Source organism: Hippocampus comes, unplaced genomic scaffold, assembly GCF_001891065.2.
Source record: "Hippocampus comes isolate QL1 unplaced genomic scaffold, H_comes_QL1_v1.1 scaffold196, whole genome shotgun sequence".
Taxonomy (NCBI): domain Eukaryota; kingdom Metazoa; phylum Chordata; class Actinopteri; order Syngnathiformes; family Syngnathidae; genus Hippocampus; species Hippocampus comes.
This window is the reverse complement of record NW_017806173.1, coordinates 709,826-726,155: the sequence shown is the minus strand read 5'-3', so window position 1 is coordinate 726,155 and position 16,330 is coordinate 709,826. Positions and strand designations below refer to the sequence as shown.

Sequence of the window (16,330 nt, the reverse complement as noted above, 5' to 3'; positions counted from 1 at the left end):
ACTAAACCTAAATATCTTCACCTCTTCTTTCAAGACTCAATGCTTTGGTACTGTCAATAGAACTCAAATTTAAAGATATAAACAGATTTAAGTGAGTAAATACCCAATATGACTTTTTTTAATGAGTATTTTAGAAGAGCGTTACGTGTGTCAACTTTACTTTCTTGTGTGAAAGCGCTGAGGAATGTGAAAATTCTTAATCCTAATCTTGGGATTTTTGGAAGCCAAAGCAGATTTTGTGGTTGCTAGTCAATGAAGGGTCACGGGCGGATCGGGAAACAATGAAAGAGTAAAAATGAAGGATCATACAAACACACGTAGGAGGTTACATCCAAACCATTAGGAACAGAAGTCATCGAGAGATCACAAGCGCAAGATCTGCACCTATAAAAATGAACTCTCCTGCTAAAATGAATAGTATGGAGGCGTCAAAAAAAAAAGGGTAAATGATGTGTCAGTGGATTTACAGTATTCAAGTTATTACTCATCTTAAACTGAAATCCCAGTGCAGTATAAAAATAGAGAAGTTATTGCACAAAAGGGCCTGGTCTGAAATTCCTTATAATCAGGATGCTCCACCTCTCCTCACTTGTTGCTCTGCCCTCCTGGAGGCACTTGCATGCATACGGAATAAAAATGTGCACGGCCTTTTGTCCCGCGCCACAAGCTGCAGGATAGCAAGTCTGGCTCAGCAGGTCTGTTTTTTTTTGTTTTTTTTTTTCACCCCGCGATGGCCGGTGGCCTCGACAGGAGGGAAGAGTCCCCCGAGACGGGCCTGAGGATGCACTAGGTACTGGATTCCACTTGTTCATTTGTTCATTTATTTCTATACATGCCATTTTTATGACCGATAAGTTAATGTGACATGTTCAGATTTGGATGAATTTGATTAATAGCAGTGGAAAAACAAACACGTGTTGATTAGTGGATTGATTTTTATGGGCTCAGTTTTAGAAAAAAAAAAAGTCATGTCAAATTTCAGTGAGATACTCAGAGAAACACCTGTGGTGTTGACGGAGATGTCGCAGTGGTTTTTCAGGTTATTCCGTAAAATGAAATCAACATGAGGGATGGCTCCTGCTACTGTACAGGACCAATCAAACATTTGGAAACACCCTCTGATTCGGTATTAATCACACTAAAATATGTTTTATATATATTTTTTAAAAGTAGGTACCTTTTGCCCAGATGACAGCTTTGGAAATATTTGTATTTTCTCTGTCAGTTTGATGATGTGGATGATGATTTGTGACCCGGAATGAGCGGATGGTTCCTATATGTATATGAAGTTCCTATAGTGAAGTATGGAGCAAGGCTATTTGAGCAAGACGGAAGGTGATGGAGCGCTTGGTCGAGCGATGTGGCCAATCCCCTGATCTAAACCCAGTTGAAATGGTCGGGGGAAGAGTTGAACGGCAGAGTGAAATCAAAGTAGCCAACGTGTGCTTAGTACATCTGGGAACTCCTTAAAGACTGTTGGAGAACCATTTCAAGTGGTTTCCTCATGGAAGGGATTGAGAGGACGCTAATTAGTTTGCAAAGCTGTAATCAAAGCAAAAGATGCCTACTTTGCAAGTTCTGAAATGTAAAACATGTTGGTTTGAAGAACATTTGTAAGTTTAGTAAATTATTCCTTAGCTAATTAGCTAGCTAGCTATCAACTAGCTAGTTAGCTAGCTACACAGCTATCCATCTATCTAGCTATCGAGTTAACTAGCTAGGGAGCTAGACAGCTAGCTCCCTTGCTAGATACATCCGTACCTGCATGTAAACAATACATCTTTCCTCATCCTGGGACTACTTTGCATTTTGTGAGATGCCTTTTTGTGACAGAACTACTTTCCATGGACAATCACCCTGAAGTCAAGGCGTTCACGCTTGAACGATGCTTTTACAAGGATTATTTCCTTTGTTTCTGAAGAGGCGGCCCAGTTGGATTTCCACACAGAGCAGCAAGTTAAAGTGGTGAAAACCTGACTTCAAGATGGAGGAAACCTTTGAGGACAGAACCAAAATGACCAGCCAGCTGGCTCTCTACGTCTCCAACGGAGAGATTAGCGGTAAACGCCGGCGTGGCATCTCAACTCTCAAGGTATCTGTTGAGGTTTTCAAAAAAAAAAAAAAATGCCAGCAACATTCACTTGACTGACTTTCAGACCATTTGTATGTGTATGTGACAGCATTTGGGTGAGAATGTGGGTATGAGCAAAAATCCATTCATGTTTGTCTAGATGTTTATCGCGGCGCTGTCCTTCGCCTATTTCTGCAAGACCCTGGCGGGAACCTTCGTCAAGAGCTCCATCACGCAGCTCGAGAGACGTTTTGACCTCTCCAGCTCACGCGTCGGCCTTATCGACGGCAGTTTTGAGCTGGGTAAAACTACATACGGACACTTTAACCTTTTCATGCACCAAAAATGAGAACCGGTAACCTGATAACATGATAAGCTGTCCACTGTAGTCACCGCTGTGCCCGTAAGGGTTACATTTTGTTGTGCTGTGTGGTGACACGCGAACCACAGGGGCATAGAGGTAAGTAAATCAAATCACAGCAGTTACAAAGAGAAATCAATGCCTCCGTTCCATCTCGACTGCATTACTTTTATTTTGGAGTCAGCCAGTCCACCCCTTGAAATGTATCTGCTTGCCTCCTAACTGGATGCAATTTTTATCGCCCTATTTTCCTGGAGGAAGGCAACTTGCTGTTTCTAGCCGTGGTCAGCCATTTCGGCGCCAAGATGCACCGGCCCAGGCTCATTGCGGCGGGATCGGTCCTCATGGCGGCGGGAGCATTTCTCACCGGACTGACACACTTCTTCATGGGACCGTAAGAAAATTCATGCAGTCGACACTCAATGGAAATGAATAAAAAGAAATAAGGACCCGAGACATTCTTTTACAGCTACAAGTATGATACAGTCATCGCCGCCTTCCAAAATGAAAGTATGAGCACCGTCACTTGTCTCAGTCCTGAAAATGACACGAGCCACTGGAACGAAACGGGTGCACAAGGTACAGCCCCCTTGGGGATTCACTTTTCTTTTTACTCCCACTGAGCACAAGCGGCAACTTTTCACAGAAGCCACACTTGTAACGCCGAATGAAGCTTCTTAGAGACGAGGGAAGGTAGCTAGCAAACATTTCCTGTGGAATGTGAAAACCTCAATATCCGAATGATGGTAAGATGCAAAAAGAGATATGGACAAACTCAAAATGCTGGCGACGTTTCAACACTTCCAGGAATGTTCTGCCAGACTTGCTGTTGTACAAACACACACCGACGCTGTTATTTCTGAAGGCTTCTTCTCAGATGGAGTTCATGATGCTATCAGTATGACTATCAACAGACTATCATTTATCTTTGACATTTTTTATACCGCTTATCTTCATTCGGGCTGTGGGTGCAATGGCATACCGCGATTTGCCTTCTCCAGTATCAAGACATGTTATCATTATTTAATCACTCCCTTAGATACTTGAGCTGCCAAGTGGTTGAAATACTTCGTAGCATCTACGCTAAAGGTGCCTTCTCGGCAGCACGTGTGTACCATCACTGATTTTCATTGAGAGTAATGTCGGCGCTATTTGTCTGTCACAGCTGGACAGCTGGGCGTTTGTTTTTTGCGCCTGTAATGGGCAGCATTTTTCACAGCCCCATTTTGTTTAGCGGAGATGTCGGCGCTGTTGGACAGTTTACGCTGGTGCAGTCGGATGGATGGCTTGCGTATTTGGAATTGGAATTGTGAGTCGCCGCTTGGAATTGAAATGGATTTACATCGAACAGGAGAAGTGAAGGAATCTCTTTTTCCATCAATGAACGCTACAGCTTCTTGTTTACTTTCACTCGTCCTTTTAATCCGCACAACTCCCGGACTGAAAAAAATGCAAAACTAATCAAAATGGATGCGGCGTTTGAAAATTAACTGTACAAATACATTCCAGGTGGACATTCATGGGGTTGATCACCGGTCTGTACTTCTTGTCGAACATGATGTGGGGAGGTCTGTATCGCAAACTTGTCCAGAGGCAGAAGAAGTTAGCATTGAGGGAGCAAGCCAAAGAAAAAGGACTCGAGGAGAATGGAGTGAATGGACACGCTAATATCAATATAGCCCAAAATAAAGACAACACAGACAAGGAAAGTACCATTTAACAAATGCCCCAAAGGGTATTTTCGGATCCTCTTATCTGTTATTCGCTGAAAAAAAAAGCATTCACAATGCTGCTTTGGCGCCATCTTTTGGCATATCGGTCGTAGTTTTTAGCCGCCCTCTTGTGGCATCTATCTGCTATTACAAGGCAGTATCAACCTTTTTCGAGGGGCTGCTGTTACTTCACTGAACTACTTTAAGTCAAAGGGGACTAAGTAACTCTAACAAGAGCTTCTTTTTATGTTTTGTGTTTTGTATTGAAAAGGATTGTACCGGGGAAACGAGCAAAGTGGTTAAATATAACAAAATGGGGAAGTGCGAGCGATCAAAATTGCGTCATACCATTCAGTTACAGCTTCTGACTTTCTGTGTGTCCTTGCGCACAGAACTGTTACATCACATCATTATACAGGCCCGAGTGAGTCAATACTTCTGGAACAGTTTGATCATCACCGAGCATTTATGTAGCCTCATTGATCATCTCGAATATATATCTTGAGTCAAGTGTATTTGTATAGTGATATCCCTTCATGTTTTGTACGATTGTATGAATTGTTTCACTGTTTTTTCCACATTGTTTTTAATTTCATCATAAACGTACTGGCCCACGAAATGAGACGCGCCATCAAACTTTGGCACATTTTGTTTGTTTTGGCTTTGTCTTCTTATTTTACTTCATTGTAATTTGTTAATGGCCAGAGTGACTCACTTTATTGGTTTACAGGAGTGTCGAGACGACAAGTTATTGTGCTTTTGAATATTTGCAGTGCCACATTCCACCAGCAGTGGGGGCACTAAACCTAAATATCTTCACCTCTTCTTTCAAGACTCAATGCTTTGGTACTGTCAATAGAACTCAAATTTAAAGATATAAACAGATTTAAGTGAGTAAATACCCAATATGACTTTTTTTAATGAGTATTTTAGAAGAGCGTTACGTGTGTCAACTTTACTTTCTTGTGTGAAAGCGCTGAGGAATGTGAAAATTCTTAATCCTAATCTTGGGATTTTTGGAAGCCAAAGCAGATTTTGTGGTTGCTAGTCAATGAAGGGTCACGGGCGGATCGGGAAACAATGAAAGAGTAAAAATGAAGGATCATACAAACACACGTAGGAGGTTACATCCAAACCATTAGGAACAGAAGTCATCGAGAGATCACAAGCGCAAGATCTGCACCTATAAAAATGAACTCTCCTGCTAAAATGAATAGTATGGAGGCGTCAAAAAAAAAAGGGTAAATGATGTGTCAGTGGATTTACAGTATTCAAGTTATTACTCATCTTAAACTGAAATCCCAGTGCAGTATAAAAATAGAGAAGTTATTGCACAAAAGGGCCTGGTCTGAAATTCCTTATAATCAGGATGCTCCACCTCTCCTCACTTGTTGCTCTGCCCTCCTGGAGGCACTTGCATGCATACGGAATAAAAATGTGCACGGCCTTTTGTCCCGCGCCACAAGCTGCAGGATAGCAAGTCTGGCTCAGCAGGTCTGTTTTTTTTTGTTTTTTTTTTTCACCCCGCGATGGCCGGTGGCCTCGACAGGAGGGAAGAGTCCCCCGAGACGGGCCTGAGGATGCACTAGGTACTGGATTCCACTTGTTCATTTGTTCATTTATTTCTATACATGCCATTTTTATGACCGATAAGTTAATGTGACATGTTCAGATTTGGATGAATTTGATTAATAGCAGTGGAAAAACAAACACGTGTTGATTAGTGGATTGATTTTTATGGGCTCAGTTTTAGAAAAAAAAAAAGTCATGTCAAATTTCAGTGAGATACTCAGAGAAACACCTGTGGTGTTGACGGAGATGTCGCAGTGGTTTTTCAGGTTATTCCGTAAAATGAAATCAACATGAGGGATGGCTCCTGCTACTGTACAGGACCAATCAAACATTTGGAAACACCCTCTGATTCGGTATTAATCACACTAAAATATGTTTTATATATATTTTTTAAAAGTAGGTACCTTTTGCCCAGATGACAGCTTTGGAAATATTTGTATTTTCTCTGTCAGTTTGATGATGTGGATGATGATTTGTGACCCGGAATGAGCGGATGGTTCCTATATGTATATGAAGTTCCTATAGTGAAGTATGGAGCAAGGCTATTTGAGCAAGACGGAAGGTGATGGAGCGCTTGGTCGAGCGATGTGGCCAATCCCCTGATCTAAACCCAGTTGAAATGGTCGGGGGAAGAGTTGAACGGCAGAGTGAAATCAAAGTAGCCAACGTGTGCTTAGTACATCTGGGAACTCCTTAAAGACTGTTGGAGAACCATTTCAAGTGGTTTCCTCATGGAAGGGATTGAGAGGACGCTAATTAGTTTGCAAAGCTGTAATCAAAGCAAAAGATGCCTACTTTGCAAGTTCTGAAATGTAAAACATGTTGGTTTGAAGAACATTTGTAAGTTTAGTAAATTATTCCTTAGCTAATTAGCTAGCTAGCTATCAACTAGCTAGTTAGCTAGCTACACAGCTATCCATCTATCTAGCTATCGAGTTAACTAGCTAGGGAGCTAGACAGCTAGCTCCCTTGCTAGATACATCCGTACCTGCATGTAAACAATACATCTTTCCTCATCCTGGGACTACTTTGCATTTTGTGAGATGCCTTTTTGTGACAGAACTACTTTCCATGGACAATCACCCTGAAGTCAAGGCGTTCACGCTTGAACGATGCTTTTACAAGGATTATTTCCTTTGTTTCTGAAGAGGCGGCCCAGTTGGATTTCCACACAGAGCAGCAAGTTAAAGTGGTGAAAACCTGACTTCAAGATGGAGGAAACCTTTGAGGACAGAACCAAAATGACCAGCCAGCTGGCTCTCTACGTCTCCAACGGAGAGATTAGCGGTAAACGCCGGCGTGGCATCTCAACTCTCAAGGTATCTGTTGAGGTTTTCAAAAAAAAAAAAAAATGCCAGCAACATTCACTTGACTGACTTTCAGACCATTTGTATGTGTATGTGACAGCATTTGGGTGAGAATGTGGGTATGAGCAAAAATCCATTCATGTTTGTCTAGATGTTTATCGCGGCGCTGTCCTTCGCCTATTTCTGCAAGACCCTGGCGGGAACCTTCGTCAAGAGCTCCATCACGCAGCTCGAGAGACGTTTTGACCTCTCCAGCTCACGCGTCGGCCTTATCGACGGCAGTTTTGAGCTGGGTAAAACTACATACGGATACTTTAACCTTTTCATGCATCAAAAATGAGAACCGGTAACCTGATAACATGATAAGCTGTCCACTGCAGTGACCGTTGTCCTCGAAAGGGTTAAACTTTTCTTGTGCTGTGTGATGACACATGAAGCACAGGGGCATTGACGCCTAGCCAGAATGCTAAAGTAAATCAAATCACAGCAGTTACAAAGAGAAATCAATGCCTCCGTTCCATCTCGACTGCATTACTTTTATTTTGGAGTCAGCCAGTCCACCCCTTGAAATGTATCTGCTTGCCTCCTAACTGGATGCAATTTTTATCGCCCTATTTTCCTGGAGGAAGGCAACTTGCTGTTTCTAGCCGTGGTCAGCCATTTCGGCGCCAAGATGCACCGGCCCAGGCTCATTGCGGCGGGATCGGTCCTCATGGCGGCGGGAGCATTTCTCACCGGACTGACACACTTCTTCATGGGACCGTAAGAAAATTCATGCAGTCGACACTCAATGGAAATGAATAAAAAGAAATAAGGACCCGAGACATTCTTTTACAGCTACAAGTATGATACAGTCATCGCCGCCTTCCAAAATGAAAGTATGAGCACCGTCACTTGTCTCAGTCCTGAAAATGACACGAGCCACTGGAACGAAACGGGTGCACAAGGTACAGCCCCCTTGGGGATTCACTTTTCTTTTTACTCCCACTGAGCACAAGCGGCAACTTTTCACAGAAGCCACACTTGTAACGCCGAATGAAGCTTCTTAGAGACGAGGGAAGGTAGCTAGCAAACATTTCCTGTGGAATGTGAAAACCTCAATATCCGAATGATGGTAAGATGCAAAAAGAGATATGGACAAACTCAAAATGCTGGCGACGTTTCAACACTTCCAGGAATGTTCTGCCAGACTTGCTGTTGTACAAACACACACCGACGCTGTTATTTCTGAAGGCTTCTTCTCAGATGGAGTTCATGATGCTATCAGTATGACTATCAACAGACTATCATTTATCTTTGACATTTTTTATACCGCTTATCTTCATTCGGGCTGTGGGTGCAATGGCATACCGCGATTTGCCTTCTCCAGTATCAAGACATGTTATCATTATTTAATCACTCCCTTAGATACTTGAGCTGCCAAGTGGTTGAAATACTTCGTAGCATCTACGCTAAAGGTGCCTTCTCGGCAGCACGTGTGTACCATCACTGATTTTCATTGAGAGTAATGTCGGCGCTATTTGTCTGTCACAGCTGGACAGCTGGGCGTTTGTTTTTTGCGCCTGTAATGGGCAGCATTTTTCACAGCCCCATTTTGTTTAGCGGAGATGTCGGCGCTGTTGGACAGTTTACGCTGGTGCAGTCGGATGGATGGCTTGCGTATTTGGAATTGGAATTGTGAGTCGCCGCTTGGAATTGAAATGGATTTACATCGAACAGGAGAAGTGAAGGAATCTCTTTTTCCATCAATGAACGCTACAGCTTCTTGTTTACTTTCAAACATAGGTTGTAGCAGACGTGTGCACATTTTCAGCCTGACGTGTCTGATCCACTGGTGAAAGGACATTTTCATTCTCTCCTCTTTCACCTACAACTGCTTCAAACAACAAAGCGTATGCAAGAAAAGTGGTACTTATGTCGAGTTTTGACTGTGAACACCCCACCATTCATTGTGTTTGTGCAGCCTGCGAAAAGGAGTCCAGTTCCAATATGTGGATCTACGTGTTTTTGGGGAATGCCTTGCGGGGAATCGGAGAGACTCCTGTTACACCTCTGGGTATCTCATACATCGATGACTTTGCGAAAGCTGAAAACTCGCCATTCTACATCGGTAGAAGACATTTCCTTCATCTCTTTATTTGAGCAGCGTGATCAAAAAAAAAAATTGATGGTTTTCACTTTTTCATCGAGAGATCACAAGCGCAAGATCTGCACCTATAAAAATGAACTCTCCTGCTAAAATGAATAGTATGGAGGCGTCAAAAAAAAAAGGGTAAATGATGTGTCAGTGGATTTACAGTATTCAAGTTATTACTCATCTTAAACTGAAATCCCAGTGCAGTATAAAAATAGAGAAGTTATTGCACAAAAGGGCCTGGTCTGAAATTCCTTATAATCAGGATGCTCCACCTCTCCTCACTTGTTGCTCTGCCCTCCTGGAGGCACTTGCATGCATACGGAATAAAAATGTGCACGGCCTTTTGTCCCGCGCCACAAGCTGCAGGATAGCAAGTCTGGCTCAGCAGGTCTGTTTTTTTTTGTTTTTTTTTTTCACCCCGCGATGGCCGGTGGCCTCGACAGGAGGGAAGAGTCCCCCGAGACGGGCCTGAGGATGCACTAGGTACTGGATTCCACTTGTTCATTTGTTCATTTATTTCTATACATGCCATTTTTATGACCGATAAGTTAATGTGACATGTTCAGATTTGGATGAATTTGATTAATAGCAGTGGAAAAACAAACACGTGTTGATTAGTGGATTGATTTTTATGGGCTCAGTTTTAGAAAAAAAAAAAGTCATGTCAAATTTCAGTGAGATACTCAGAGAAACACCTGTGGTGTTGACGGAGATGTCGCAGTGGTTTTTCAGGTTATTCCGTAAAATGAAATCAACATGAGGGATGGCTCCTGCTACTGTACAGGACCAATCAAACATTTGGAAACACCCTCTGATTCGGTATTAATCACACTAAAATATGTTTTATATATATTTTTTAAAAGTAGGTACCTTTTGCCCAGATGACAGCTTTGGAAATATTTGTATTTTCTCTGTCAGTTTGATGATGTGGATGATGATTTGTGACCCGGAATGAGCGGATGGTTCCTATATGTATATGAAGTTCCTATAGTGAAGTATGGAGCAAGGCTATTTGAGCAAGACGGAAGGTGATGGAGCGCTTGGTCGAGCGATGTGGCCAATCCCCTGATCTAAACCCAGTTGAAATGGTCGGGGGAAGAGTTGAACGGCAGAGTGAAATCAAAGTAGCCAACGTGTGCTTAGTACATCTGGGAACTCCTTAAAGACTGTTGGAGAACCATTTCAAGTGGTTTCCTCATGGAAGGGATTGAGAGGACGCTAATTAGTTTGCAAAGCTGTAATCAAAGCAAAAGATGCCTACTTTGCAAGTTCTGAAATGTAAAACATGTTGGTTTGAAGAACATTTGTAAGTTTAGTAAATTATTCCTTAGCTAATTAGCTAGCTAGCTATCAACTAGCTAGTTAGCTAGCTACACAGCTATCCATCTATCTAGCTATCGAGTTAACTAGCTAGGGAGCTAGACAGCTAGCTCCCTTGCTAGATACATCCGTACCTGCATGTAAACAATACATCTTTCCTCATCCTGGGACTACTTTGCATTTTGTGAGATGCCTTTTTGTGACAGAACTACTTTCCATGGACAATCACCCTGAAGTCAAGGCGTTCACGCTTGAACGATGCTTTTACAAGGATTATTTCCTTTGTTTCTGAAGAGGCGGCCCAGTTGGATTTCCACACAGAGCAGCAAGTTAAAGTGGTGAAAACCTGACTTCAAGATGGAGGAAACCTTTGAGGACAGAACCAAAATGACCAGCCAGCTGGCTCTCTACGTCTCCAACGGAGAGATTAGCGGTAAACGCCGGCGTGGCATCTCAACTCTCAAGGTATCTGTTGAGGTTTTCAAAAAAAAAAAAAAATGCCAGCAACATTCACTTGACTGACTTTCAGACCATTTGTATGTGTATGTGACGGCCTTTAAATGTAAAGTGCATGGGACACACATCTCATCACTTATGTTGTTTAGTTGACTGACTAGAAATCAAATGTTTATCTGTTTTTGTATTTCCATTCAGACAGATTGTTACATTTTAGTCTGAAATACAATAACACAAATGTCTAAATCAGGAACGGAGCTGGAATTGTGCACTGCACTGTGAGGTCTACACGCTAACCACTGGACCACCAGGCCGCCCCCCATAGAAGTAATATGATATAATTTTTTTAAAATGGTGTGTTGAATTTACTCACTTTTATTTCATCAGGTGGTTCAGATGATTCTATTGTGTCACCTTTTGACAAAATAAAATGCAGTGCAGTACATACAACACACCATGTTTTTCAAGTGTAGGTTATCATTGGGTTCACCGTTCCCCACTAGGGGGAAATCTTTACATAGTTTTGCTGTTGTCCTCCAGTCAGCTGTGTTTTCATCGGAGTAGGAATGAAGAAATGCTGTTTTTCTTTCCTACAGAGCTCTGAATTCTGAAAGGATGGGAACTTAATAATCAGCTGCTGCTCTGCTATGCTGCTTGTATTTAGCAAACTGATTCTATGGTGCTAAATTCAGGCCATAAGGTTTTAAATTTTAGGAAAAGAAAACAAACCAAAATAAAACAAACATAAAAAAAAGATTTGTGCTTTACACATCAACGATGTGGTAATGGAAGTAATCCCAAAGTCTGAAATCACAAGACATAACAGTAAAAATCTGAAAATGTAAAAAAAACAACTTTTAGAATTAAAATTATTTATTAAAACAAAACAAAAAAAAATCTATGCATTTTCTTTGACTTAGATGGGTTGTCAAAAAACAACAACAACAAAAAGTTGGAACTATGTGTACATTGCAAAATTTGATCAGCTTTTAAAATTCAAACCTGATTGTATCATGACACTCAGAGAGAACCGAGCATCCCTTGATTGCCGATCTTTTCCATTACTGGTTCTTTTCTGTTGAGGCATATTAAAAATAACATGAACAAAAACAAGAAATGGAAAGATTTATTTCGTGTTTACACTGTGGTCAAAGGCACAAAAAAAATAAAATAAATCTGAAACTTTGCAACGACTACGCTCCATTATTGTATTGGTTTCTGCACATAGATGCTTGTATGATGTGATCAGCATTTATTATTTTCTGATTGTTTACATTATTCATTAATTTGAAATTATAGAAAGATAGATAGAGTGTCGGCATGGAGCGCGGACGCGCATTTGGAACTGAGATTCGGCGCTTGGAATTGAAGCAGAATTACACGGGACAGGAGAAGTGAACCAGTCCCTTTTTTCATCACTGGATGCTACAGCTTCTTGTTTACCTTCAAACATAGCTTGTAGCAGTCGTGTGGGACGTCATGCACGTTTTGAGCATGACCTCTCTGATCCACTGGTGAAAAGACATTTTCATTCTCTCCTCTTTCACCTACAACTGCTTCAAACAACAAAGCGTATGCAAGAAAAGTGGTACTTATGTCGAGTTTTGACTGTGAACACCCCACCATTCATTGTGTTTGTGCAGCCTGCGAAAAGGAGTCCAGTTCCAATATGTGGATCTACGTGTTTTTGGGGAATGCCTTGCGGGGAATTGGAGAGACTCCTGTTACCCCTCTGGGTATCTCGTACATCGATGACTTTGCGAAAGCTGAAAACTCGCCATTCTACATCGGTAGAAGACATTTCCTTCATCTCTTTATTGGAGCACCTTGATCAAAAAAAAAAAAATTTGATGGTTTTCACTTTCTTGTTTGGCAGCTTGTATCCAGACCATTGCTCTCCTAGGTCCTGTATTTGGCTACCTCCTCGGGTCCTACTGCGCCAATCTATATGTTGACGTTGGATATGTTGATATGGGTGAGTCTCAAGTGTTTCCATACCAATGCTAATTGTGACGTGATCATAGTGGCATTAACAAAGTGGATTCAATTGGGCAAACCGTTATGACCGAAACCATATCAAGACGTCAAGAATAACGGTTTACACCACTTTTGTTGAAGTTACTGTCATGACGGGTTTGGTCATAATGCTTACAATATCCTTCTTATTTATTACAAATGAGAATTTTAAATTTTGGTTGAGATTTTAGCTAGCATTATGGAAGTTGACATACAGTTTACTTACTTTTATTTTCCTTTCATAATTTTTGTTTGCATTTTGTCATCTGTTATTGTATGTTTTATATATGTTCAATAAACAAACAAACAAACAAACAAACAAACAAACAAAAGTTCACATGTTTGATTTGCTTTTGCGGGCCACATAAAATGAGGTGGCGGGCCGGATCCGGCCCCCGGGCCTTGAGTTTGACACCAGTGGGTTACAGGTTGTAATTATTGGTGCATCAAAGGGTTTTAATCACGTTTGCTACAGCAACAACTAGACTGCTTTATTTCAGGCTGAGCAGGATCCTGATTAAACACATCAATATACTAAATGTGTCCCAAAACTCGGGACACTGAGACACCTCATTTTTTTAAGGCCTCCTCCATTGTCCTCATGTTATTACCTATAAATAAATCCGGCAAACTGGGACTAAATGGCTAGGCAAGCCCCTCTTCATTGAAGTCCCTGCCTCTCATCAACACACGATGAACGGGTTTGACGACAGCTAAGTGCAGTGTGAAAAGGACGTAAGGCTCAGGCATCATATGGTATATACAGTGGCACCTCGATTTACGAACGTCTCTTCATATGAAATTTTCAAATTACAAAACATCTCAACAGGAAAATATTGCCTCTTGTTACGAAAGAAATTTCAACATACGAAAGGTATAGATATAGTCTGGCTCGCTATTCGCAACTCGGAGTTTCCTGAATGCAACATACTCGTAGCTGCTCTGCCATTGGCTATTACCGAGCATCATCCTGGCATCCCATTGGCTAAGATGGACTTCGATGTGTCTTTGTGTGTAGATTGGATAGTTAGGTGTCGATGCAGCGTCCTCGTCATTCGCCCAGGAGGTGTTCCAATGGTTTTGTGAATGTGAATCACCCAAAAAAAGTGTTCACCAGTCGGGCGATCGCTCACTATGCTGATGTTTGCTTTGGACATTTTCGAAAGGATTGTTAAAAGCCGACAAAAGCAAACATCCTTGGATCAGTGTTTTACAAAACGCCAGGCAAAAAACACTTCTGAGAGAGAGAACATGGACTAAAGAGGGCAAAAAACGATGAGGACGCAGTTAAAAGTTAAATGACCGTCATTTTTATTCTTTAATCCATTCTTTGTTTTTTTACATTATGCACAGCTCTCATTTATTGTGCAATCATCTAATTGTAATTGTAATTGTATTTGTTAGATATTTTGATGCATTTTTTATGCTTTAGAAAACATTTATGTCTGAATTTTGGGGGGCCTTGGAATGGATTAGGGCAGCCTTTTTTGCCCTACGGATCAGTTTAATGTGAGACAATATTTTCAGGGACAGGCCTTGAAGGTATGATAGATATATACAACAAAATAATATAATATGACCTGCATGAAAACTATGGTATTTTCAAAACGTAATAATAAACATGAATCATGACAAAAGGAACGTCCTATCTGGCCGCAACACTCTCTGGTCGCGATGGTAACGTTTAAACCTGCCTTCAAAATAAGATACAAAATGCATGAAAAATACGACTCACCATCGCGGCATTATAGGGTTGATACGTGGGAATCTCCCTTAGAGATAAATCCGTATTTTAAGTAGGACTCCGGGTATTGTCAATTAAATGTAGCTTTCTTTTTCTTGGAAGTCGTAGGCTCCTCTTCTGTCTCCTGGCTGGGCCTTTTCCCCTTCCCAAAGAAACTTTCCAGAGACGTTTGTTTTTTACTCATTTTGCGAGTTCCCAGGTTGCATTCCCTTCTGGTTCTTCCCCCGCTCACCCGATGTCAAAGAGGCCAAACCCGTACCCGAGAAGGAGAATCCGAATCCAAGAGCGGATTGTACCAACAACAAGCCCGTAACAAAGACAGCAGACGTTGCCAAAGGTTTGACGGAGCTTTGACTTTTTGAACCACAAATCCTGTATACCATCAAACTGAAAGCACTTTGCTTGATCTCTTGAAGGGTTTCTTTCCTCGCTGAAGCACCTGCTGTGTAATCCCACCTACTTCCTACTTATTTGCGGCAGCACGCTCAAGTTCAACTCCCTCGTTGGCATGTTCACCTTTAATGCCAAATATATCGAGCAACAGTTTGGACAGTCGGCATCCAGAGCCAATTTCCTCATCGGTAAAATGACATTTCTTTTGATGCATTTTTTTTAAAAACCCTTTCAGGGACAGCGGTCGCTACAGTGGACAGCCTATGATGTGATCATGTTTATCATTAATGGTGCATGAAAGGGTTAAAGGCACAAGTGTGGATCGAATTAGGAAAAGGGAAACCATTGGCCTGTTCTCACATCTAAAGGATTTACGGTCACGTAGCAACATAGTGCAAAGGAATTCAAATTCATTTGATGCCTCGCATAGTTGTGTCATGTCGATCAGATAAGGAAGTCAAATAACAGCGAAAGGGGAAGGACAGTAGAGAGGTGGGTTGCTAAATTGCCCACTTTAACTCCCCCTTTTTCTTTTTTCCTTTCCTATTTTTATTTGCAGGGGTGCTGACACTCCCGGCCGTTGCCGTGGGGATCTTTCTCGGGGGTGTCGTGATGAAGCGATACAAGCTCAGCGTTGTGTCAGGGGCTCAGTTCTCTTTCGCGGTGTCCCTCGGCGCCTACCTCCTCGTGTTTCTCAAATTCTTCACCAAGTGCGACAACATTCCCGTGGCTGGACTCACCACCTCATACAATGGGTCAGTACTTTTGGCGAGGAGGTGGGGGTATAGTGGGGATGTGGGGGTTTAGATGACGGTTATCCAGTACAGTATAAAAGAATGTTCTTTTTACCGTTCGCTGACAGGATGCCGGGAGTGTTACGCGGGGGCCAAACGCTCTTCTCTGAGTGCAACAGCAACTGTTCGTGCTCGGCAGACGTCTGGGACCCGGTGTGCTCGGACAGTGGCATCACGTACATATCGCCATGTCTGGCTGGCTGCCTCAGCTACAGCGGATACGGCAAAAAAACAGTAGGGCCCCCCCCCCTCATTGCTTTTTAGCCGTCGACAGAAAACACAATGTTGCCCAAAGGTGCATTCCGGAGACAAACTCCAAACAACCACAGATAAGGAAAAATCTAACCTCCTCCTACAGGTGTTCCACAACTGCACTTGCGTGTCTGCTTCCTTCCCGGCGGGCAGCAGTACATCCGTCAAACTGGGGCAGTGCCCCCAAGCAAAAAG

At 42.1% G+C, this 16,330-nt stretch overlaps 2 protein-coding genes across 3 annotated transcripts in view; both read left to right on the top strand.

Annotated features, from left to right (window-relative positions):
* Nucleotides 1-110: 110 nt before the first annotated feature.
* LOC109531865 (solute carrier organic anion transporter family member 1B3-like) lies at nt 111-3,284 on the top strand. The gene is made up of 5 exons (XM_019896397.1): nt 111-790; nt 1,922-2,092; nt 2,232-2,373; nt 2,694-2,826; nt 2,902-3,284. Exons 2-5 carry the CDS (start codon nt 1,985-1,987, stop codon nt 3,053-3,055), a joined length of 537 nt encoding a protein of 178 aa, XP_019751956.1. The 5' UTR covers nt 111-790; nt 1,922-1,984; the 3' UTR covers nt 3,056-3,284.
* A 660-nt stretch (nt 3,285-3,944) lies between these two features.
* The window catches only part of slco1e1 (solute carrier organic anion transporter family, member 1E1), a 23,336-nt gene continuing 10,950 nt past the window's right edge, over nt 3,945-16,330 (top strand). For both annotated transcript variants that reach the window (XM_019896380.1, XM_019896381.1), the window contains exons 1-7: nt 3,945-5,733; nt 6,865-7,035; nt 7,175-7,316; nt 7,653-7,785; nt 7,861-7,970; nt 8,987-9,133; nt 12,813-12,911. In XM_019896380.1, coding sequence (XP_019751939.1) covers nt 6,928-7,035; nt 7,175-7,316; nt 7,653-7,785; nt 7,861-7,970; nt 8,987-9,133; nt 12,813-12,911 — 739 coding nt within the window. In that variant the 5' untranslated portion in view covers nt 3,945-5,733; nt 6,865-6,927. The remainder of the gene's footprint in view (nt 5,734-6,864; nt 7,036-7,174; nt 7,317-7,652; nt 7,786-7,860; nt 7,971-8,986; nt 9,134-12,812; nt 12,912-16,330) is intronic.